We start from the raw sequence: 27,005 nt of genomic DNA on the forward strand, positions 1-27,005 counted from the left end.
AATGTCAGCTGTGTCAAATTCTGTTTTTTTTTTTTTTTTGTTATGTCTTCATTTCTGCAAGTGAAATTTCATGGGGCTTCTTGGATTCATATGTGCAACAATGAACCTGTGCATTGGATTAGTTTTTGGTAGAAATGAGGGTGGACCCTCATCTCACTAGTATAAATATATAATACAAAGCAAGGAAGTAGACCAGGGAGTTTCACAGTAAGGGAATGACCCAAGGGATCATGGGATCAGAGCTAGAAGGGAACCTAAGAGATCATCTAATTGAATCCTAGATATCTTATTGAATTTTATCATTTCACAGATGAGGACATGGGCCTAGAAAGATTGAATAACTTGTTCAGGGTTAGAGCCCTGAATTTGACCTCTGGATTTCCCCCCACATTCAATCTTCTTTAATAATAATAGCTTATATCTAAAGTTTCTAAGCCCTTTCTTTATATCTAAGATTATTTTGCATATTCACTTTATGAATCTTATATCTACTTATTCATTTCTATATTCTCCTCCATTAGAATGTAAACTTCTTGAAAACATTGACTTTTCTTTTATGTTTATTTGTATTCCTAGCACTTAACAATGTCTGGCATACATATAATGATTGCCTTATAAATACATATTGATTATTTGGTTGAAATAGTACTTTAAAATTCATAATCACTATCCTCATAACAACCCTTCCAGGCCAATGGTAGAAATATTGTCAAGTTCATTTTGCAGATGAAGAAACTCAGGAGATGTTATGTGACTTGACCAAATTCATACAAATAGTAAATATTAGAATAAGGATATAAACTTATAAAATGGAAGTTATAATTTATTATACACATTAATATTATAAAATATGTTTTATGATAAATTATTATAATTATCATATGTAATTATTATAATGGAAATTATAATGATGTTATAACATTCTAGATGGAAGGAATCTTAGGAGTCATATAGTTTAACTTGTATATAAATATGATAAGTAGACACAAAATGGGAATAGAATGAGATTGGATCTATCGTTTCTTTGGCATGGGTAAGCCCCAAGGAGGAAATAACCCTTTACCAATGTGATCTTCTCAACCTCAAGGCTGACCCTCCATCCATTCTACCACACTACATCTCATACATACAAGATCGCGCCTGTGAAGATTAGGGAAGTTTTTATGTAGAAGGTAATGTATAAGCAGAGTCCTGAAGGAATTCTAATGGAGCAAGGCTGGACTTATTCTCCCAGGGTACAGGCAACTTCTGAGGGAGCAGAATTATTTTTCTTAGATGCAGTTGGCTTGAGCCGCTATTGCAGGGCATTTTTCCCTACTGTTAGCCATCAGAGGCCCAGTCCCATTTAATCAATTAGCACAAATTAGCTTTATGTTTACTGGGAAGATATAACAAGAATAGAAATAAATACAAACTCCCGGAGCAGGCTCTCCCAGGTCTTTGGGGAAAGTAGCCTTAAACTTGAAGTGTTTTTTTTGCATAACACTAGTGCTAATGTTCATGTTCAAAATGTAGTATAGCCATTAAGTCTTCCTCTCAGAGACAGCTGTGATGGGTCCCTCTGGTCATTCTGAAGGCCTCCCTACTAGGCTGGGATCCTCAGGTTGGGGTCTGATGGTTGTTCCCCCATGGGGCTTCAGAATTGGACTTTTGAATCACAAAACCTGTCATAGACTCTGGCTTCTGGTGGTGGCTTATCATTCTGACCTTGCAGAGTCACCTTGTAACCACCTCCACCACTTCTTCATTTAAAGGCAGGAAGAACTGACATCATAGAGAGAGAAGCAGCAAGGGCCAGGTGCTCACCTGCGCCACTGGGCTGACTTCTGTGGGAAAGGATCAAGGCCGGATGTCCCTCTCCCATTTGGAGGTTTATAGCATCTTTGTCTCTGAGCTATCAAAGCCAGGTAGGAAAGAACCAGTTTTGCTGATTGTTGCCTTTTTGAATGGACACAAGATCTGGCTCCAGAGTCAACTAATATTCATTTCTTTCCTTGATAGTTTGTAGACTGGAACCAGTTACAGGATATCAGACACTCTCTGCATCACATTGCAGAGCCCTTCTGTTACAGAGGATTACCCCTTTCTAAAAGCAGGCTCTCTCCCACTTTGGGATTACAGCAGCTAAACAAGCTGTGTCTGCTTTCCAGACTCTGATTTACACCGAGAAATGGAGGTGAAGTGGGAGTGTGTTTCAGGAATATGAATCAGCTAGTGCAGTTGCCTCCTGAGACAACCTGTTCCACTTTTGGACAATTTCCTTGTTTAAGAAGCTTGATTGTATACATACACACTCATGTACAGCTATATATCCCTATACATGTAATATATGTAAATGCATGTGGGTATATTACACATACACAGACTTCTGTCTAATGGTAACCATTTCTAGGGGAGGAGTAGGGGAGGGAAGGAAAAAAAGGAAAAAATAAAAAAATTTACATGATAACTTTATTACATATTTAAAAGGAGTAGCAAATTGTACATAATAGATTTGCATTTTCAAGTGCAATCATCTTTTTCTTTATACTATATTATGGAAATGCTTGTTTTACTCCATAAATTAAGCATTTTTTTAAAAACAGGAGCCTTAAAAATTTTTTAGCTAAAAATCCAGTAGTTTTCTCACAATTTCTCAATCCATCTTATTTATGGTAGAAGTCATTACACACTTGATGATCATTCCTTGATCAGAATTCCTAGAGCTTTTTCCTCTCATCTCTGAAGGAATAATAATAATTATAAAAGGGATGCTGGATTGGTTTTTTAATACCCCAAATCTGGTAATTTGGTTAATGAGACAGATTTTTCTTTCTCTATAGCTGAAAGAATCACTTTTTGTGATATGCAAGACTCAAATTGTTCAGGAAAGCCCCAGAGAAAGTGAATAAAAATTAAAAACCTGTCTTGTCTCTAAATTTAATACTCATTGCATTTCCCCATGATGTCTCTTTGCTCTATTCAGTGAAGGAGTTAGGTTCTTTGCTGGAAATAATACATGTTCATAGTACAAAACCATTAGACCATATATTCTTAGACTATTAGACCTTTGTATTTTATTCATGAAGAAATTGGTGGCCAGATAGTTGAAGGGCCACAGCGGATGGGATGACAACCTTATTCTTCTGACTACTGAGTCCTTGTACATCTTCCTGTACTACAATTTCTTCATCTCTAAGAGGATTATTCTCTTCATCTCCGTTTCCTGGCTTCCTTTGTTTTTGCATAACACTAGGGCTAATGTTCATGTTCAAAATGCAGTATAGCCATTAAGTCTTCCTCTCAGCGACAGCTGTGATGGGTCCCTCTGGTCATTCTGAGGGTTTGTGTGTTGTTTCTCCTATTAGCATATGAGCTCCCTGATGTTTCTTCAGTGTCATCCTGCCTCTGGGTGGATGATGGCCCTTTGCTACTGTGGTCTCTGGATGTTTGGTTTCCTCACAGGGACTTACCAGGAAAAGGGGCAGCCCCAGAGCTGCCAAAGGCTGGTTTTTGGAGTGATTTCAGTGTTCCCCCATAGGGCCCTTTATCAATAGGAATGAAGGCCTGGACCGTTTGTCTAGGGCTTGCTCTCTGCTTGAGTGGTTCTCCTTTATGGTTTTGTAAGGGGTACGGAAAGAGAACTGTTAAGTGGAGGATGGAAAACAATCCCTGGATGGGAAGAAGAAATAGCAGTGCGCTATTTGTAGGTCATGTGTCAAAACTGTACACCCTTAACTCCTCTGGCTGGAAGCAAATAAAGAAGAAAGCCCAGTATAGATTTATGATTGTGCCAATGATATCAAAAGTATTACTGAAGAAGTCCTTTATTTCACTCTAGTATCCCTCTTACACTAGAGAGAAAATCACAGATCAGAAGTTGCAGCAATATAAGAACTCAGAGGAATGGAAGACAAGGAATAAAGTTGAACTTGAATTTTTTTTTCATGTTTTGATGTGCACTTAATCATTAAAATTCTGCTGTAAGCTACAACTATAATCACTGCTCAGCCCTAGAATCCTGGCCTTAATTTGAGTTCTCCTCAGGGAGAAACTGAGCATGTGCAGTAAACATCACCTATTCCAAGTGCCATGTTCTCAATAATTATTAATTAAATGTCATGCTCTCAGCATTAACACCTGTTTGCAGTATATTTTAAAACTGATTTCAAGAAAGGATTGCCTGCTTTTGTAAAATCCATCTTCTCTTTGAACTGAAGAAGTAACATGTCCCTTTAACCTGGGAATCACTATAATTGAAGAGTTAATCTTTGGCCTTGTAGTTTTATTTTCTCTTATGCTGTCTTTACCTTCCCATTTATTTTCTTTTAAAAATATTTTTCATTTCTTACTCACTTGCTTACTCCACTTGCTTCACCTTTAAATTGTATTTGAATCTCTTCTCACCTTATCTTTGTTTTTCATTCTTGCCTTTGATATGCTGTCAATTATTCACCATCAATTTCTAATCTGCTCTATATTTGTACCATGTTTCTGCTTGAACTTTAACTGGAATTTGAGAAGGGAGAAAAATGGTCAGATAATAGGGATAAATATAGACAAAGATCATGTGACTACTTTGGTAAAGAGAAATCTCAGATGTGGAAACTGCCTCTACTATTGCAAGTCAGCACCATCTCCACAACTTATTGTCTTACAAAATTGCTTAGTGCATTGAGAGATTAAATGAATTGTCTAGAGATAGTATCAGAGGTAAATCTTAAGCCAGGACTTGCTGGCTCCAAAGTTGGTGTTCTGATGACTTTGCCATGGCAGATAATATTTTAAAAATAAAAACAAACATATACTGTAAGTAATGGCTATGATAAAATGTTGGAAAAGGGTCCTAGAAATTCACAAAAGAAAATGTCATGCAAAATCATGGAGGATAATGTCCTTTGGTGTCTATACATCAGTGCATAGAGTATGGATAATAAATGAGGTGAACTTGAAATTTTAATACATATAATTAAATCTCATAGATATTACCAGACTTGGTAGGATAGATTCAAAGCTGGAAGATGACAATAGAACCACATAATATTCTTTTTCAAAGAAACAGTATGATACAGTAGATGATAGAATTGTACTGTAGATTCAAAAATTATTGCTGAAATGAATTGAAGTGGGAGGTGGTGACATGATGGAGAATATTTGAATAAGGATAAAAGGGGAAGATCTGGATAGTATATAATTGTGAGACCACCCAGCCAAGTGGAGAGTAATAATATACATCACTAAACTGTAACACTATTTAAAGTATAATGGTGAGGGGGACTTTAAGCAATTTGGTAGGTTGCTAGAAGTCACTGTTTACTAAAACAGTATAACAGAGAAATCTTTTACTTCATTTGCTGATAATTTATCTCTTGGGTACTATGAAGGAGACAACATGTTGAACTGCTACTTTGAGTTCAACTCTGGCCATCATAGAAGTAGTTGTTGAAGGAGAATTGGTGAGAATCTTGGGGAAAAAAATCACTATAAAAATCACAGAATCTTTAGATGGAAAAGACCTTGGAGAACATTAGGTCAAACTTGATATTTTGACATTTGAAGAAACATACTGAGAGAAGTGAATTGCTTTTGTTTTTTTACATTTGTTTTAGTCATGGCCTATTCTTCATGACCCCATTTTGATGCTTTCTTGATAAAAGTACTGGAGGGGTTTGCCATTTCCTTTTCTATCTCATTTTTACATAGGAGGAAACTGAGATTAACAGGGTTGAATGATTTGCCCAGAGTCACACAACCAAGATGTGTCTGAGGCCAGATTTGAACTCATGTAGATGAATATTCCTGATTCCAATCCCAGTATTCTATCCACTTGTGCTACTTACTGGCTGAAGTGACTTTAGCACTGCAAATAATTTTTTTTTTTTTGTCATGAAAACATGAAAAAAATCCACTTTCCCTCAAAAGTGTTTTTGACCATATGTGCACAAATGTTTGTAGCAGCCTTTTTTTGTAGTGGCAAGAAACTGGAAATCAGGTGGATGTCCCTCAGTTGGGGAATGGCTGAATAAGTTTTAATATATGAATGTTATGGAATTTTATTGTTCTATAAGAAATGATGGACAGAGGATTCCAGAAAGGCCTGGAAAGATATGAAGTGATGTTGAGTGAACTGAGCAAAACCAAGAGAACATGTGGTAATCAATTATGATGGATTTGGCTCTTTTCAATAATGAGATGATTCAAGGCAATTCTGATAGACGTGACGAATCCAGAGAGAAAACTATGGAGACTGACTATGGATCCAAGCAAAAGTATTTTGACTTTTTTTTTGTTATTTTTGTTGTTTATTATTTTTTCTTTCTTGTGTTTTTACCCTTTTGATCTGACTTATTTTGTACAGCATGATAAATATGGAAATAAGTTTAAAAGGATTGCATGTTTAACCTCTTTTGGATTGCTTGCTGTCTTAGGGAGGGAGATAAGTAAGGGAGAAAGGGAGAAAAATTTGGAACACAAGATTTTGCAAAGGTGAATATTGAAAACCATTTTACATGAATTTGAAAAAATAAAATACTATTTAAAAAGGATAAAAAAAACCCATATAACGAAACAAACCAAAAAAGAAAGTTGAACTTTTTGTTCTATCCAGTTTTAGGAATCTTTAATTTCCCAGCACTTCTCCTATCTCCCAGAGTTGCTCAGATGTTGCTCTTATATCAGCAAAGTTTTTCAGTAGCCTGAAAGGTAATTTGCTCAAGATTGAAGTTTTTAAAACAGTAAGATAATCTCTAAGATGTAATGTGATCTAGTGACAAGAGATCTCTGGCCTCTCTGGTGGTCATATAAATGGAGAAAAGAGAACACCTGTGAGTAGTTCAGAAGGTTGAATTACTAGGACGTGGCAAATCTGTATATGGAATGTAAGAATGAAGAGTTGAAGATGACTCCTGCATTGTACAGAAATCTACTTGCCTGGAACAATGGTTACATCCTTGGTAGAAATAAGTAGTATTTAGGGAACAAGATAAAATGTTCTGTTTTGGACTTGTTGCATTTGATGCTAGGGGGCATTCAGATAGAGTTGTCTGGTAGTTCTCTGGATTTGTTGTGCGTGTGTGTGTGTGTGTGTGTGTGTGTGTGTGTGTATTTACATGTAGTTCTTTGGATTAATTATATATATATGTAGTTCTTTGGATTTTATATATATCTTTATGTATATATATAATTTATATTTGTATAAAGATATATATATATATAATTTATATTTATATAAATATATAATTTATACGTATGTAAAGATATATACATAATTTATATTTATATAAATATATAATTTATATGTATGTAAAGATATATATATATATAAAAATATCCAGAATGGAGTGGAGCTGAGGGGAGAGAAATGAAGGTTGCATATATAGATTTGGGAGTCATTTGCATAAAGATGATAGTTGAACCCATATGAATTGATGAGTACAGAGAGAAAAGAAAAGATGATTTAGCATAGAACCCTGCATATACTCACATCCAAAGGGCAGAATCCTACAAAATGAATAGAAAAGGATCAGTGTAACAAGTTGGAGGAAAATTATGACAGTGTATCAAAAAAAAAAAAAGCTAAAGAAGAATGAGTCTTCAAGGTAGAGTTGATCATTGGTGTCAAACATTGCAGAAATGAATTCAAGCTACTTGAAAGGAGAATGAGATCTGAGAAAAGCCACCAGATTTAGCAATAAATCATTAGAGAACTTGGGGTTTGGGGTTAGAAGTCAAATTGCAAGGGGGAGGAGAGATGAGAAATAAATGTACTTTGATGTTTCTAGAAGTCTGGTTATGAAGGTGATGGGAGATCTACAAATCACAGAATCTGAAATTTGAAGTTGATAGAAATCTCAGTGGCTATATTACCCAACTTGCACACCAAGATCTCCAGTATGACATAGCCAATAGATGGTTGTTTACCTCTGCTAAAGTCCTTTAGGGAGAGGGGCATCTCACCACTGTTTGAGGCAGTCCAGTCTAAGGATAATAATAATAGCTTGGCCAGATTGTAGATTAAGGTTAAAGCATTTTTGTTTTGTTTTCTATTAAAAAAAAAAAAAGGTTAGGGAAGATCTAGGCATAGGAAATGATCTAGTAGATAAGGAGAGGTTGAGAGTGAAGAAGGGAGTTGTGGGAATTAAAAGGACAAATACTTTAGAGAGACTGGAGGCGCTGGTTTTTTCAAGGAGAGGGACAATCTCATTCTGAGATTGAAGTAAATTAGAAAGTTCCTTTAAAATCTGAGCTCATCAAAGATTTCACCATTACGTCTTTTTAAATGCTTCTTGTAAATGCTTCACTGGGATAATTTACAATTATGTTCTTTTGAATTTTGTTTTCAAAGAAGGAACATGGTAGCTTTTTTCAAATATAGATTCTCATCTAGAAGAGGGATATATGCATTCCATGTAGCTCAACAAGGCTGAATTAGCACCACTGCATGAGAATTATGGGGAAATAGCTATTAATTTATGATAAGAATATAATTTCTTAAAGTTAGAGCTGTTAATAATAGAAAGAACTGTTTTATTTACAATGAATCCTAAATAAAACCACTACATATATTTACCTGTCCTTTTATATTTTGCACTGTATTGGTATTGCCCCAAAATAGCTTATCCTGATTAAGAAAAGGTATGGTTTAGTTTGTCTCTCCAACAACTTTTCCAGTTCTCTCCAGGGGGTTATGATATTTCTGGGCCCACTATGACACTAAATGTCAAACATCTTTGGACAGAAAGTGAACATAATTGTTCATTATTTGTGTCTTTGTGCTAATTGGGACCTGTAGAAAGGGCACCCCTCTAAGTCACTGGATCTTGATTTTTTTATTCTGGACTTTTTAATGTTTTAATTGATAAGGAGACAAGGTGTTATCTCTTGTCTTTCTTCTAGATCATTGTTTTGAGAATGTTGGGAATATTAGATTTTTGAGGAAATAAAAAGGATGCTTGTCTAGTCCATGTATAGTTTTAGACATTTTTTTGTAGGCAGCTATTTACATGTTATTGTTTTCCTTAGAATGGAAGCTTTTTGGGGATACTTGTTTTTGCTTTTCTTTGTATTTCCAATGCTTAGCACAGCACAGCACATAGCGTATAATGATCCTAGATTGTGTGTGTGTGTGTGTGTATGTGTATGTGTGTGATATCTTTATATGACCTTGAAAATGCAGTTGTATTATATCTATGTATAAAAGGAGGTTTTCCTCATAAAATTTACTAATGTAATAACTAGCAAGAAAAAAGATAATGATATATCTTTTGATGTTTATATAATATTTAGTGATAATGTTTCTGTCTTGAAATCTCTTGTACAAAAATATTTGCCTTGTAACACATTATCTGTGTTTGTAGATGACTTGTAACAGTCACTTACTTGGGTTAGAATTCTTATCATCCCTCAACCTCATATAGGGATAATAAATAAAGGATAACATCCAGAGAAATGTCCAAGTTTAATTTTGTGGTGATTACAGTTTTGCTACTGATGATGTGACTTTGGGAAAATTACATACACTTTCTCAATCTTGGTTTTCTCATCTATAAAATGATAAATTTGGACTTGATTATATGCTCTCTCTTAACTTTGCAATTACGATTATGATCTATATAATGAGCAGATTGGACTAGTTGATTTCTGAGGTTCTTTCAGGTCCTGCACCTTTAATTATTATGATTCTACAAAAAAAACTCTGCTTGACTAATGTTACATTTAATTTCTTATGTTCTCACATCTGTACATGTATATCTTTTTTTTTTTTTGCATGCCCATGGGCTTTTGATCACCATCTTATAGGTGAGATTTGGCAGACTCAAACTGAATAAACCATTTGTGATGATTTATAACTGTCAAGAAATAAAGTGAGATGTATGTGCCCTCTGTCAGAATGAAATCTGGGGCAGAAAATGTCTGCCCGCACAGCTGCCATTTAGATTCTGAAAATTATCCATTGTAACATCAGTTCATGATTGGTCTATTTCTTGTTTTTTTCTCCAGACATTAAGAATCTAAGTGAAGAAAAGAAGGAGGGCCTTAGGCATCTTACTATGACATTACAACTTTACTTGAAAGAAGAAATCCAAAATGCCTCCCAACTGCCACCTGCCTTTGATATTTTTGAATCCTTCGCAAAAGTAAGTGATATGTTTGGTACAGACCAAAATGAATCCTCTCCTGCTTTCTTTTGCTTACTATCCTCTATCCGTCTACTCAGGAATCTCTTTGGAAAGTTCAATGGGATAAGATGCTTCATTTCTCTCCAGATTTTATTTAATGTCCAAGTAGCTTATTGCCCATTTGAGAAAAGGGGCAATCATCTTTTTTTTTTTTTCCTGGATGCTGGTATTCTTGTTATTAAGTTGATTTTGCTAAATGACTCCATAGCTGCCTGTATCAACTTCTCTCCAATGAGAGCAGATATTTTTCCTTACTTTCACTAATAGGATCAAATTAAGCATTGTTGTTATTGAATTGTTTTAGTTATATGGCTCTTTGTGACCTTGTTTGGAATTTTCTTGGCAAAGATACTAGAGTGGTTTGCCATTTCCTTTTGGGGACAGTTGTTTGCTAAAGACCACCTTTACTCCACCCCAAATGTGAAGAATTTCTTTTGATACCGTTACTGATTAAATTGGGATAAGCAGATGTGATAAAAGGCACTTTTAAAAAATAACATGAAAATATAATGAAGCTTTTGATGTGGAAAAATTATATATTACAAAAATCCTGTTGGATGGTTCAGGTAATTAAAGCAGAAGATTAAATGCTTGGCTTTTTGGATTGCACATATTTATGTAAAATGTAAAATCACACATTTGAGGAGGAATTAAGCTTCTGTTTGTTTTTGAATATGTGTTCTAAGATTTGCGGTTTCCAGGAAAGATATTGCACTGTGTTCTTATGTCCACTTGTTCTCCAGGAGCACAAATGTGAACAATGGGAAAACTTTGGTTTTAGCTGTAATTTCAGAATGGAATTAGGCTCTTTGGAAGATAAATTTGTTATTATCTTATTATGTTTTCTTAGCATTAAAATCCTCTTGTTTTATAACTTGTGAGTGATTTTGAAATTTGAAGAATGATTGTTGGCTTATGCCATCCATAAGGATGTTGGGATTGGGCATTTCTACTTTTATCTCCTTATTCCTTCTGAGGATTATAGTTAGTAATACCATGTATTTAGTATACATCACTTAGGCTATTAAAGCAGTTCTAGCTTTAAATAACGTATCTTGAATAAACTAAGCAATCAAAAGAAAGCAACAACCATGGGATGGATGATAAAAATATAGCATCCCATAGTATAGGGAATTCACTTCTTCACAAGGCAGTTTGTCTGTTCTTTTGCTCAACAATCCCTGTTAAGGAAAATTCACTCTTGGGATGAGTTAAAATCTGCCACTCAATTCTTTCTAAGTTATTTGTTCCAGAAAGAAATAACTTCAGTTGATATGAGAGAAAATTCTATCTCATTGACTGAACCACCAGGTTCAGTAGGTTTGAGAGCCATCAATCCTTTTGCTACCATCATCACTGTAGAAGATGCTGGTAGAAATGGGGAAGGCAATTGGTGTTTTCGCTAGGGGATACTTAATCACATGTGTGGTGGTTTCTGTTGCAAATAAAATGATTTAAAGATTGGAGCTTGATAAAAAAGAATAGCTTACAAACAATTGTATCTGCCTAAAGTAGAATGAACTGTCTCAGGGGGTACTTGGTTCTTCATGCCTGGAGGGAAGTCTTCCCTATTTGAGGCTGGATGGCCACTTTATAGAGATATTATCCAGGAGATACATTTTAAATTCTAACAAGATGGAGAACTTTGTCATTACAAAGTTTGTATGCAGGAGTTTCTGACACTTTCATAGACCAGTAGATTGGTAGTGCAGGACCTCTAGCTTGGCTACCTTTGTCACCTGATGTTTTTCTTGTTGGGATCATGTCAAAACTTTTTGGGAAATCTCATTCTTTGGTTAATCTTACCCCTAGGATTGTAAATGCAATCTTTCCAGCTACTGAGCAGCACCTGGTGAAATTTTTTACAATGTTGGAAAATTAAAAGAGAGATGGATAGGATAAGATCATGGTCATTTTGAATTTTATATTGTTAATTAACCTTTTAAGTTTGACGCATTTATACTTCTGAAGTTAATAAATATTAAAACTCACTAATACTTTGGGGCCATGATATACATACATGCATATATAAGTATAAACTTGCAAAATACATGCTAGACTAATTGAATCCTGATAGTGTTTCTGTTTGTCAACAGATCAATTATATAAATAATACTGTGGTAGAATTCTGGAATTTCCCTGGCGTTATCAAATGAGATAATATCTGTAAAGTGCTTAGCACAGTGCCTGGCCTACTGTTGGTAATATATGAAATCTTGTTCCCTTCTATTTCTTTCACCCCATACCAACAACTTTTAGATAACTTTTGAGAAATTTTGCCTTGGCACTAATTTGTTGTTATTTTGGCTTTTTGTTGACTTTTAAGCCTTTAATATGCACATATACATACATAATATACACATATACATACAACTACTTATAGTTTTTCATATATATGTATGTGTGCATGTATATGTATGTGCATGTATATATACATATATATACATGCACATATATACACACATGTTTTTTATTGCCCTCCCCTCTTCTTTTCCTCCCCTATGGAAAACAAAACAAAAAATAAAAATGCATAGTTTTAAAAAAAACCCAATAAACTCCTGCATTGTCCATGTCCAAAAATGTATATCTTATCCTGTGCATTGAGTCCATTGCTACTCTGTCAGGAGCAATCAACCCTTCCTTTTCTAATTCTACAAAAGAGCTGATTTAAATATTTTTGTACATATCTTTTCATCTTTTTTTTGATCCTTTGGGGAGGAGGTCTTGTGATGAGTAGTTGTAGAGGCAGTAGATGATGAGAGATAGAACTTCTTTGGTTCCAATATGTAGTAGACAGAAATCATTTGCCATTGTCTTAATTCTCAGTCAACTGTATGAGATGATTAGTGATTCCAGACTAGTTTGGGGGATGATCATTAAGACAAAAAAGAGTAAAACTCCAGAAAACCCATTGATTAATCAAGTGCTTCTTAGGAATGCATCTGAAAGGAAAGAATTTATATTTTTCCAAAATGGAAAAAGGGGATTAACATATTATGCCACATTGCTCAAATGTCACATACACTGGCATTTTAGCAACATGGTGTGTTAATCATTATTTGATGATAGTTGTTAATACTCCAAACTTAATGATGTTAGATTTGGTTATGAATTTTCTTTATGTGTGACAGATGTAGTAAATAAGGCAGTTTTGCTGTTATTCAGGTAATTTTTCCCTTGATGCTGTTTTTCTCCCATGGTAGCTTCCTTTGATAAAAACATATTTAGCAATCTAATGAGAAATATGATAAATTTTGAGTTGTAATACATTAAACTAGTTAGCAACATGCCATAATCCAAAAATAAATGCTGAAGATAGAAGTAGCAGTAATATGAACCACAAATAGATATTTAGTATTTTCAGAGGTTTGTAAAATGCTTCTCAACTTCATAGTTCTATGCTTTCTTTCCTAGAAATTTTTTGTTAGAAATCTAACATCAGTTGAAAAATTCAACAACTTTCTCTCTTTAGATTCGCTTCTGAAACTAAATAACAACTCCCCTGGTAGAGAGCTATTTTTATGTTTTGAGGTCCTACACATAAGTTCTGGGGGTTACTGCTCTGAAATCAACTTCTTGCAGGTTATTTGTTGGAATTGATTTCACAGTTCATACTGTGGATATTAGAAATTTGAAATTGAGAATCATAGAAGACATCTAATAGATAAAATTTACGTTTCATTTTCAGTCACAGTTTCTTAGTCAAAAAATATATTTTTGATGGAATTGAAAGAGAAATGAAGAGTGTATCAAAATCAACATTTGCTTACTCTCTCTCCTTCCTCCAACTTGGAAAAGGACTTTAAGTTAGAAGTTGAATAGCAACATGAATTACTAGAAATATATCTTTAAAAAGAAGACTTTTAAAAAAAGCTATATTGATTTTTAAATATTATACTAAATTAGAATTACACATTGACTGGTTGACTTCTGTTAACACATTTAAATGCATTCAAAGCCAAAAGGCATAGGATGTTAATAAATCACCTTCCCTGAGACTTACTCTGACCTCTTGCGTTTATGAAAGCATAAATCAACGGGGAAGAAAAATGACCAAATTAAACCTACTCTGAGGATCCCTACTATTCTTAGGAGACATGTGCCTCAGCATCTAGCAAAGACAAAACTGATTATGAATCATATTCATTTTTGACCTTTTTATTTTGCTTCATCCATTCTCTTTTAAATTGGAGCCCGCGGTTTTGTCTGGGTGTCCCATTCCCTCAGTGTGGCCAGTGGTCTCATTTGTGAGAAGAATATCACCTTTGTCGTTATTTCAAAAGGTCAATGAGTGCGTCCATTTGTCCCCTGCAGGGCTTCGGGTTCACGTGGGACCAGATTTTAGGGGCTCTTTGCTGATGAGCTCGGTTTGATTTCATGGCTGCCGCCTGCTACAAAGTAGTAAAGGAAGCAAGCTTTTGAATTAATAAAATGATGAATTATCTAATTACAAAGTTGATGTGAAATGACAGTATGATAACTTTGACTGCATTACTAAATGATCCCAGTGCCTGATCAAATGTGCCTGGGCTCCATTAAGGAAAATACGCCATTAAATATTTAGGACTGAAAGCAAGCTGACACACCAGGATAGCTAACCTCTGATTGCTGGTATGTTCAGGGGAGGTGGCGAGGTGGCAGCTGGATGAGACCTCTCCAGTGCTACAGCATTTGGCTGCCAGGATGACATTGTTTCTTTGGTTTTAAGGAAAGCAGAAGAAAATTCAAGATGCTCAAATGCATAGAGATCCTGGTATTCTAATTATAAAACGCTTATGATGTATATATTCTATGTTTTTTCCATTATTACTGACCAATTAATTCTCTAAAAGAATTCTTTTAGGCAGAAGGTCTTGAAAGCATTCTTTAGCATAGAAGGACTGACTGATTTCCTAACCTTTTGAAGGAAGTCTTGACTTTTAAAGTACATGATAAAACTAATTTTTATTATGAGGTATACTCTTGAGCATTTTGATATTGATATTTAGGTATTACATTGACACATAAATAGCCTGTGAGAAGTTTTTGTGTCTATTTCAGAATTAGAGAAATAATTCTAATAACAGTAACAATAATAAATAGCTAGTATTTATATAGTGCTTTAAGATTTTATAAAGTGCTTTACAAATATTTTCCTATGTTATCCTTACAACAACATTGTGAGATAGCTGCTACTATTATTCATACTTGATATATGAGAAAATTGAGGCATTCAGAGGTTGAAACTTGCTCCCGAGTCACAGATTCGAATTCAAGTTTTTCTCCAGGATGTCTTACCCCTTGTATATGCAACTAATTCCCAATTAACTGTCAAAGTAGGGAAGAATAATTAGCAAATTCTTGTTGAGTGCTTTTGTTAAGCCTTGTGTTCTGAAGACAACTTCAATCAGTAATAAACAAGCATTTATTAAGAACTTATTTTGTATTAGACACTTTGCTAAGCCTTGTATGAATACCAAGAAAAAATAACAATTCTTAATCTCATAGAACTTTTGTTCTCATGGAGGAGATAATATTCACATGAATAAATATGTATTAGACATACAGAAGAAGATAAAAAGTCACCTTAGAAGATTATCTGATTTAAGGCTTTCTGCTCTAATTAGAGCTGTTAGCACCCAAGGGTTCATGTTGACCTTTGTTTTACTATTTTAATATTCCAGTGTACTTGTGAAATACAAACATATTTTTATTTAGTAAAGGTCAGAATTTTTGTTCTTGCTGTTGTTCAGTCTGACTCTTTGTGACCCTCTCTGGGATTTTCTTGGCAAAGATACTGTAGTGTTTTGCCATTTCCTTCTCCAGTTCATTTTACAAGTGAGGAAATTGAGATAAAGAGGATTAAGTTACTTGCCCAGGGTCTCATGGCTAGGTAGTTCTCTAAGGCCAGATTTGAACTCATGAAGATGACAATAAATAATTACTGAATTGAATTGAAACATGTCCATAATTGTCCATAATTTTTTTTATTATAACTTTTTATTGACAGAACATATGCATGGGGTAATTTTTCAACATTGACCCTTGCAATCACTTCTGTTCCATCTTTTCCCTTCCTTCGCTCCACCCCCTCTCTCAGATGACAGCAGTCTCATACATGTTAAACATGTTAAAGTATATCTTAAATACAATATATGTGTACATATTTATACAGTTCTCTTGTTGCACAAGAAAAATCAGATTTAGAAAGGTAAAAATAACCTGGGAAGAAAAACAAAAATGCAAGCAGTTCATTTCCCAGTGTTCTTTCGCTGGGTGTAGCTGCTTCTGTTCATTATTGAACAATTGGAACTGATTTGGATCCTCTCATTGTTAAAGAGAACCTCGTCATCAGGATTCATCCTCATATAGTATTGTTGTTGCCATGTATAATGATCTCCTGATTCTGCTCCTTTCACTCAGCTCATGTAAGTCTCTCCAGGCCTTTCTGAAATCATCCTGCTGGTTTTTTCTTACAGAACAATAATGTTCCATAACATTCACTTACCACAATTTATTCAGCCATTCTCTAACTGAGAATCTCTTCAATTTCCAGTTTCTAGCCACTATGAAAAGGGCTGCCACAGACATTTTTGCACATACAGATCCCTTTCCTTTCTTTAAGATCTCTTTGGGATATAAGCCCAGTAGAAACACTGCTGGATCAAAGGGTATGCACAGTTTGATAACTTTTTGAGCATAGTTCCAAATTGCTCTCCAGAATGTATTCACAATTCCACCAACAATATATCAGTGTCCCACTTTTCTCTCATCCCCTCCAACATTCATCATTATCTTTCCCTGTCATTCTAGCCAATCTGACAGATGTGTAGTGGTGTCTCAGAGTTGTCTTAATTTGCATTTCTCTGATCAGTAATGATTGGGAACACCTTTTCATATAAGTAGAAATAGTTTTAATTTCCTCATCTGAAAATTGTCTGTTCATATCCTTTGACCATTTATCAATTGGAGAATGGCCTGATTTCCATAACTGAGATATGAATATATTTCTGCCCCTCACCTAGATGTTGATAACTATCTCTGAGATATCTGTAAAGCACTTAAGACAGTTCATGACATTTAGTAGGTGCTTATTAATGTTTGTTCCTTTTTCTTTGAAAGCTTAATTTTTGGATTTTATGAGTAATACTATCAGATGACACTATGCAGTTAAGAACATAGTAGTCCTACTAAGTGCAGGTATTAATAAAAAGAATAAATTGGCATATTCCAAGCAAATGCTGACCTTAGACAAAATGGTGATTAGGTGATTTTTGCCTTAAGTGGCCACAGTATCTTTCTCAGCCTATTGAAAATACCTCAATACGAGCAGGACCAGGAGATCATTAGATATTTCAACAACAATACTATATGATGATCAATTCTGATAGACGTGGCCCTCTTCAACAATGAGATGAACCAAATCATTTCCAAGAGAGCAGTAATGAACTGAACCAGCTATACTCAGTGAAAGAACTCTGGGAGATGACTATGAACTATTACATAGAATTCCCAATCCCTCTACCTTTGTCTGCCTGCATTTTTGTACACAAATAGTACACAATTTCAAAGTCTGATTCTTTCTGTACAGCAAAATAACTGTTAAGACATGTATACTTATATTTATATTGTATTTAATTTATACTTTAACATATTTAACATGTGTTGGTCAACCTGCCATCTGGGGAAGGGGCTGGAGGGAAGAAGGGGAAAAAGTGGAACAAAAGGTTTGGCAATTGTCAATGCTGTAAAATTACCCATGCATATAACTTGTAAATAAAAAGCTATTTAAAAAAGATAAATTAATAAAAAAAGAAAAAGAAAATACCTCATTACCACTCCCTCAGGTGCTTAGTGCCTTCATATTCTCAATCTAGGACCCATTCACAAATACAGATGGCTGATTATTGTTCAATAAATGAATTTAAAAAACCAGTATATGCTGCTTAATGTACTCAGTGTTGAATATTGTTACCTCTCCCATCACAGGGATGTTGGTCAAGAAGGGACAGTTGGTTTATCTTTCTCAGTTTCATTTTTCTTACCTGTGAAATGAGAGCATTGAGTTAGATTATCTCATGTCTCTCCCAGGTATAAAATTCTATTATATTATGATAAGATGGCCTTAGAATTTTCCCCATAAGAGAGAACTGTAGCTTATTATTTAAAATATCATACCACTCCACAGTGACATTTCTGTTGTAAATCCAAATTTTACCAATTGGTTGGCATGTTAATAGTAATCACTGAAACATAGGCTTTCTGCTTGGTTCCATAGGACTTAACTAGAAGCAATGAGAGGGGGAAAAAGGTAGATTTAAGTGTGATGTATGATAAGGAAAAGGAAAAACTTTCAAAAACCAGAACTTTCCAAAAGTGGAGTGAACTCCCACCAGAGGTAGGGATCTGCCCCTCATTAGGGGTGTACAGCTAAAGAAAAGGAGGACTTCAACTTAGGTTTATCTGATTCAGAGGCCACTTGTCCAGTATACTGTAGAGTGGATTCATTGTTTCAGGCACAGGATAGACTGAATAGCTACCAAGATATGACCCTATGATCTTTCAATTGATGGTAACCCAGGAAAAGAATATTAGGTCCAATCAAACATAGCCAGAGAATTTTTAAAAATAAATTTGGAAAGGTTTCAGAGAAATTATATGCTATTTCTCTCCATTACTTCTTTGGTCAGATTTCTTAGCCTATCATTCAAGGCCGTCCATACTTTGACCCCACAATATAAGTTTTGCCATAATATTCAATGCTCCCACAAGACTATATTAAAAAAAAATCAAAGATAGAGGAATTAAGCTCCCATGAAGAATTTCTCAGAGAAGAGGTGAGATATTTTTGGGAATTGGGGAGTCCTTCCTAGTGCCTTTAAGATTGCTGGATTGAGCACCCATTTTGCTTCTATGTAGGGAAGATCCAGGAATATTCCCTTAACCCTATTTACCTTATTTGTAAAATGAAGTGGAGAAGGAAATGCAAAACTACTCTAAGATCTTTGTCAAGAAAATCCCAAATAGGATCATGAAGAGTTGAATATGATTGAAATGATTGAACAACAAAGAAATCCTTTATTGTTATACACCATAAATTGTAAATTGACCAGATATGCTTGAGATCCAAGATGATTTCAAAAAAAGGTGAAAGTTCCTCAATCTCACTTCAGTCATGGAACCAGTCGTAATTTTGTTTTGCTTTGATAGGTGAGAAAAGAGGATTGCTATGCTCGGGGTCATAAAGTATGATGGACTGGACATTGGTCCATTGAGAGTCACTGTAATTCTTTGATCTTCATATCATTCTTCATTTAAAAATATAAGAAAAACTGGCAGAGGGGAAAAAAGTTTATGCTGTATCTGGCATTTTATATTTATTTTTCTCCCAGATTTTGCTTTTCTTGCCTTCTGTTTTTTGTGATTGATTTATCATTTTACTGAAGTTAAAAACAAAGGATTTAGCTATACTAAGCAAAGTTTAATTACATTTTCAGGAGGAAAATCATAACCCCTGGTGAGCAAAGAATGACAGTCATGGCTTTTGTGTCTCCAATTTGTGTCAAGTAACTACTAATATGCACTTCCTACTGAGAATGGCTGGTTGGTAGAATAAGGCTATTCTCATTCTACTTCCCCTCCTTATACCAACCCTGCTCTCATTTTTACCAACCAGTCAGACCTGTCAATATCTGGTATTTGATAATTATTTTTAAGATAATGCTTTTTATCTGCGAGAAGGTAGCAAACATTTATTTTTACATAATTGGGGTAGTTGTGTAGACAGCTAGTTCACTTGATCTATCAATCAACTAGCTTTTATTAAGAGCTTACTATTAAGTACTAGGTACTATTGTTAAGCTTAGGGAATACAAATATGTGTAGCAAGAAGTATAATTCTTGCCCTCTGAGAGCTTACATCCTAATTGGGGAAGTCCACACATAAAAGGAACCTTAAAAGAGAGAAGTAGGAAGTGATAGAGAAAGTCTGGAGTGGGAGGGAAGGCTTAATCCCCACACTTCCTAAAATAGAAAGGGGAGGTTTCCAGTTTTCTTTGCCTGTGAGGTGATGGCTGTTCTATTTAGAAATTTCTTTGTTGGACAGCTGAAAGCTTTTTTTTTGCCGGGGGAGGGCAGCCTATTTTGATGTATAGGGACACGTGAGTGGTTTTATTTTTAAGGCTCAGAAAGTACTGACTGGTATTTTCAAAATAACCTGCTATCAGGGTAGCTACAAATCATATGGTTTTTAAAGAGAATAACTCTCAGACCTTAAAAAAAATCAACAGGTCACTCCAAATGTACAAGATAAAGGTAAACAAAATCCTTAAAAAAGCAAGAAATTGAGAATAAATCTACATCTTTTTTCAGATTATGGTAAATTGTATGAAGTTCAGCAGGTCAGTTGATGTTTCATAATCATAGAGATCGCCCTATTAGCCTAAAGTTCTGCCAGGGAATCAGGAGTCACTTTATAAATTACGCATCTGAAGCCAGGGGTGAATGCTCACACCGAGTTTACTCTCTATGCACAGCTGGAAATGGAGAATTTGCCCAGAAAATACTCTTCAATTAATTTAAACTAAAATAAAAAGTATTGAATCATTTTAGAGGGTACGTTATATTGAAGAGTCATTGGGGCTGTCCGTTTCCTTACTGTAGCATAAAACAGTTTGCTCTCTTTTATCAAGAATCTTCTAATTCATTACTAAAATATTCTAGAGTAAGCATGCTTCATTAGTTCAATGGGGATAATGCCACAAATTAATTGCCTGAAACAAAACCCCAAAAGGGTATATTCTATTTTTAATACCTTTTAAAGAATAAGCTAGTAATTTAGGGATGAGAAGTGATAGGAACCTTAGAAATCCTTTAGTACACATTTGAAAGATGAAGAAACCAAAGACTAAGATTGAAATGACTTGGTTCAAGTTAATAAGGGTAGTAAAACCAGTGCTGTAACCAGGGGAGAGTAATCAGGTCTTTGTTTTAGGGTACTGAAATTTAGTGGGTGTTGGAAGCATTTGAAATCCTTCAGAAGCATAGAAATAATTAAACTTATCTTTTAGCTATAGTTTTTTTTTTTTTTAATATGGTGGAGTAGGCATGCATCATTAGTTCAGTAGGGATAATGCCACAAATTAATTTCCTGAAACAAAACCCAAAAGAGGTGCATTCTATTTTTAATACCTTTTAAAGAATAAGCTAGTAATTTAGGGATGAGAGCTGACAGGGACCTTAAAGCTCCTTTAGTGCACATTTGATAGGTGAAGAAACCAAGGACGAAGGGATTGAAGTGATTTGATTCAAGTTAATAAGGGTAATAAAATGATAGGTATAACTAGGGAAGGGTAACTGGGTCTTTGTTTTAGGGTACTGAAATTTAGAGAATTCTGGGAGTACTTGAAATCCTTCAGAAGTATAGAAATAATTAAACTTATCTCTTATTTAGCTAAAATAGGTTTTTTTTTTTTTTTAAAGAGGCTACCAGAGAGTTTATTGATAACTTGATAGCTGTACCTTAAATAAACTTTTCCATAGTCCTCTGTGTCTATACTGCCCTCAATAGATATATTGAGTGTGGCTGGCCTTAGGCCCATTTTTGTCTTACTTGTCCCAGATTCAAAAAATAAATTATATGTCTAAGCAGATTTCACGTACTTCAATTTTAAGAGCTCTTTCCTTTTTCCTACTACCACTATTGATAATGATAATGATGGCTAACTTTTACATAGCACTTACTTTGTGCCAAACATCACACTAAGTGATTCAAAAATATTATCTCACTTGATCTTCACAGTAATCCTAGGAGGTAGATGATATTTTTATCCCTATTTTACAGATGAAGAAACTGAGGCAAATAAAGTGATTTGCCCAGAGTCACTTTATGTCAGACTAGACTAGACTAGAACACATGGTCATCTTAACTGTCATTAAATATTTGTTCTTTTAAAAATTAATATGGATGAAAGTAATAAATATGTCATGTTAAAGTGCTTTAATGGATTTGGGTATAAATATACCTTTAAGGCAGGACTCGGATATTTCTGTATTATTTGGAAAGCTAGATAATTTGGCTGAGTGACATTAAACAATAAGCAAATCTATGGAATTGATAATGAGGGAATTTGGCTTGATGATTTTGTGTGTGTGTATGTGTGTGTGAGGTGTGAGGTGTGTGCCCTAACTCCTTCCTCCCCCAACTCCTTTGGTAAACATCCCTGTTTTTGACCAAGTGATATATTATAACCTTATTGTTTTATATACAAATACAATCAGAACATTCTAAGTCATTTTGAGCACCAATTTTTTCAATTTTAATGAATGTCTTCACACATTCTGTTTGTGACATATTCTGTGGCTTATGAGCAGAATTTGTTGGGTAGTATCTTTTTAAGGACAAAAACTGCTGAATTATAGAGGAGGCAATGCATTTCTTAGAAACCAAACTGAGGAAATGACAGGATGACAGAAGTTTAGCAAATCTCAATGAGGAATGGAGTCTTTAGAATTGGGAATTTTGTCCCTGTGGAGTTATTTACTTGTTTCTTTGGTTAGGTTCCCTGATATTTAGAAACCATAATAAATGCATAGGGGCTCTACTCTGGACTTTTCCAATATACACATATTCAGTGAATTGATGGTAGCCTCCTCAGGGGTTGTCAGAATGAATGTTCACTAATTGAAATTTTCCGATGTTGCTCTAGTTTTGAAACCTAAAGGTTAGAAATATTTTTCCACTAATGATAATAACTCATATTTACAGAAGGGTAGACAGAGGGAACAGGGGGAAAGAGGAAAAAAAGAGAAAAATATAGAGAAAGGGTAAAGAAGGAGGAAGAGAAGAAAAACAAAGATTTTAAGATTAATTCCTTTTCCCTGTGAAAAGAATAGTCTGTACTGTATGTTGCAGGATATAGCTTTCGAATACATTCATCTCATCAGCTGTGAATTTCAAGGCTAGAGCAGATATCCTAAGAAGAAAACAGAGGTGTCAGCTGAGAGGAGAGGTAGTGTTTTCTTCCTGTGCTTTTCTCATTGTTTTCCAAAATATTGAATTTGACATGGAAAAATGGCTATGATTTCTTAGTACCAACCATTTCCAGTTGTGTTGTGGAAGACATAGACTGAGTGGTTCCTGAATAATTAAAATGGCAATATGAGCTATTTCAACCTTGTGGACTCCAGCTTTAGAAAAGTAGCTTAACCCCAAGCAAATCTCATTTCAACTCATCTTCATTTACATTCAGACTTGTGGCAGAATCAGTTCATTTGATATGCAAAACCCACTGCCACTTACTGAGATTTAAATATATTTAAGGAAGGAGGGAATGTAAAGGGAAGGATTGTAGCCCTGGAAGTACCAGTATAAAAATAGCCTGGCTAATTAAATCATTGAAAATTTTGCTTATGGCAATACCTTAGCACCCATGATATCCTTATTATCAAATATTCTCTTGTTTCTTTCAGTCTATATGTTTATGACATATGCTTGGTAATAATTATAGGTATAAAGTTTCTTTTTGTTTCTTACTAGACACACTGTTCAAAAGCAAGAACAGGGAAGGGATATATAGAATATTCACTGAATATAATCAGAATGAGTAGGTAATGGGTTCAAAACTTTTAACCCACAATACTAGAAACCTTGAAATAACTCCCTGAGTATATCTCTTACTCTACTAGTACCATATGTGGTGATAGGAACATTGAAGTTGGGGTCAGAAAATATAGGTTAGATTTCCATGTTGACCAACAAGTATTTATTGTCTAATATACTCCAGGAACTATGCAGGGAACTAATGCTATGAGATTAGATTTAAGGTGCTCAGGGAGTTAGATGATGAGGTTAGTAGTGGATTCAGGGTTCAGGGAGCCAAATGATGAGGTTTGGCTCTCCTAAATCCCCCTAGGATTTGATGCAGGGTAACGAGTTGTGGGAGTCCCCTCCTGGCAGCTCAGAGGTCCTTTGTAAAGGAATTTATGAACCCCCAAAACTAGACCAGTAAAAGAAGTTTATTATTGGCATTGGGAAGTCAGCCTTTGCTATGGATAAATAGAAAGACCAAATTCCTTGGTGGCAAGGTCCTGACAGAGAGATATAAAGTCTTGTTAGGGAAATAGGTGAGAGAGATAAAGAGAGGGTAACTCTGAAAGAGAATATTATTTCAGCAGGCATAGGTTTCCTTGGCATGTCATATCATGTTAGGTCCTCTGCAAGGACTGAGCCCTAAGTTAGCTCATTTTATGGCTACAAGCTGAGGTTTGCTCTTGATGGGGGCTGGTCAGCTTGAGCTGGAATTTGAATAGAATTGAATGAATGTCTCTTTAATTCAATGGGAGGCTTAATCAGTAGTGAGTGTTATCAATGGAGGTAGTGCCCATCTCTCAGGAAAACAGAATGAAGCTGTTAGGATGTTTCCCTCTCCCAAGGTTCCCTACAGAGGCAAGATTCAAGGAGACTTTCTCATTGAAGGAATTTCTTGAGTGCTGTACCTCATGGCTCATTCCCAAAAGTCAGAGAGCGAGAAAGAGAGTTTCAGGGCTTCCCTTGTCACTAGAGATTCAGTGACAAAAAGCAAACAATTCCTGCCCTCAAGGGACTTTATGTTCTACTGAAGGAACAATAAGTGTAAGGATAAGTAAATCAAAGATATCTAGCCTTTATAAATTCTGGAAATCCTTCTCTCAATTCTCAGATTTATGAAAGAGTCAAGTTCCTGGAGCAAGACTGCAGCTTTCCGTACCCCTGAAGGTTTGGGGGGTAATTATACTTTTATTTAAACAATTCTAGGCACCATTCTAGTGTTTCCTCAAGGATCAATGATTAGTTATTCAGTCTTTTCAGTCCTGACTCCAGGTTCAACATTCTATTCATGAATGTACTTGATTGGTCTCATAATTTTAATAAAATTGGGAACCTTCTTACTTCTTACTTGAGGTTACCATTGTTGCTTTGACATTGCTTAATGAAGACAAGGCTGGGATCCATTCTGCAGGGCAGTCAATTATTTTTTGCTAAGCTGAGAGGTTTTTAAGTCAATTTGTAAAAGTAATCTTAGTCTCCAAGAGGAGAGTCAAATCTACAAGATATTGAAGTGATTCACCATTTCCTTCTCCAACTCATTTTGCACATGAGGAAACTGAGGCAAACAGGGTTAAGTGATTTATGTGATTAAAACCCAGTATGTATTAATTAGTATAAATTATAATTTTTTTTTTTAAATAGGGATATTGACTGAGAGAAGATATAGCAGGCATTAGTTTTAATTTTTTTTTACTCCTAACATCTGGGGCTTATCCATTCCACTATGCCTGCATGATCCCTGAGAGAAAAGGAGATAAAAAAAGGAAGAAAGGAAAGAAGAAGGGAAAAGAAAAGGAAAAAGAGAAGGAAGGATGGAATGAGGGAATGAAAGGAGGGAAGGAGGAAGGAAAGAAAGAAGTAAAGGAAAGGGCAAGAAAAGAAGGAGGGAAGGAAAAAAGGAAAGGAAAGAAAGGAAACAAAAAGTCAGCAACTAGACCAGGAAGGGAATGAAGGCAAGCCAGCCTGGCCACTTCATATACTATGGAGGCTCTGGGAGTAACTGGCCAATGAAAAAAGAAAGGAATGTCTTGAGGAGGAATATTTCATGGAGAGTAAACTGCAACATATTTTATTTCTTACTCTCATAATCTGCATATATCTGAGGCAAAACTTGACCCCAGCTCCTCCTAGGAGTTTTGACTCTTGACACACTGTCTTATACAGATATTTTGGAAATAATAATAGTAAAACATCTTCAGTTTATTTGTGGGCTGTGTGAAGCTCAAAGTTGAACCAAGTAAACAATTACATTGTAAGAGAAGGAAAAGAAGAAGCTTCTATATAGTACATAGCACCTTGCTAAGTTTTTTACAAATATTTTTTCATTTCATCTTCCCAACAATCCTGAGAGGTAGATGCCATTAATCTCCATTAATTAGACAAGTTTAATGATTTGCCTAAAGTCATACAGGTATTGTGTCTGACTGAGGCCGAATTGAAACTTTTCTTCCTGACTCTAGATCCAGAACTCTAACCATGAATGCCTTCATAATTTTAATAACATTAGGAACCTCCTCACTTGAGGCTTCCAGTGCTTTCGAGTATCTGACCCGTGGTTGCTTTGACATTGGTAGATCAGGGTAAGGGTAGGATCCATTCTGCAGAGTAGTCAATTATTTTTTTGTTAAGCTGAGAGATTTCTGTGACAATTTGTAAAGTAGCCTTCCTCTCCAAGAGAAGAATCAAATCAACAAGGACTTATTAAGTGCTTACTATGTGACAGACACTGTACTAAGTGCTGGCAATACAAAGAAAGACACAATTTTTGACTCCAAGTACCCCCATGTGAAATATAGAAGACAACAATTATATACAAACAAGATATCTTTGGATAAACTGGAAGTAATCTCAGAGGGAAGACGTTAAGTTTAAAGGGGATATTAAAGCCTTTTTTTTTTTTGGTTAGGGGGGCAAAAGATGCCATTTTAGCTGAGAGTTGAAGGAAGCCAGGGAAAAGAAATGAGGAGGAAGGGATTTCAGGTATGAGGAGCAGCTGGTGAAATGCTCTAATGAATTGGGAATTGATATATAGGCGTGTGCTAGGAACAGCAAGGCGACTTGAGTCATTGGATTATAGATTTCATAGATGGGAATAAGTGTAAGAATGTGAAGGTAGGAAAGGATTCTATCATATGGAGACAGAAGAGGTCATCAGAAATGACCATCAATCACCAAAGCTGTTCTGACTCTGTGGATATGAAGGGAAAGGCTGGTTGAGTATACCTTTTCTACCTCCAGAGCAGGACAAATTCCTTGTAAGCTCTTACAAATCAGTCATTCAT

The 27,005-nt window shown here is 35.2% G+C and overlaps 1 protein-coding gene across 1 annotated transcript in view; it reads left to right on the forward strand.

Annotated features, from left to right (window-relative positions):
- The window catches only part of SMYD3 (SET and MYND domain containing 3), a 1,009,300-nt gene that overhangs the window by 220,783 nt on the left and 761,512 nt on the right, over positions 1–27,005 (forward strand). Inside the window, exon 5 of the mRNA XM_051993450.1 lies at positions 9,979–10,115. Within this exon, the coding sequence (XP_051849410.1) occupies positions 9,979–10,115 (137 nt within the window). The remainder of the gene's footprint in view (positions 1–9,978; positions 10,116–27,005) is intronic.

Source organism: Antechinus flavipes, chromosome 4 (genome assembly GCF_016432865.1).
Source record: "Antechinus flavipes isolate AdamAnt ecotype Samford, QLD, Australia chromosome 4, AdamAnt_v2, whole genome shotgun sequence".
NCBI lineage: Eukaryota > Metazoa > Chordata > Mammalia > Dasyuromorphia > Dasyuridae > Antechinus > Antechinus flavipes.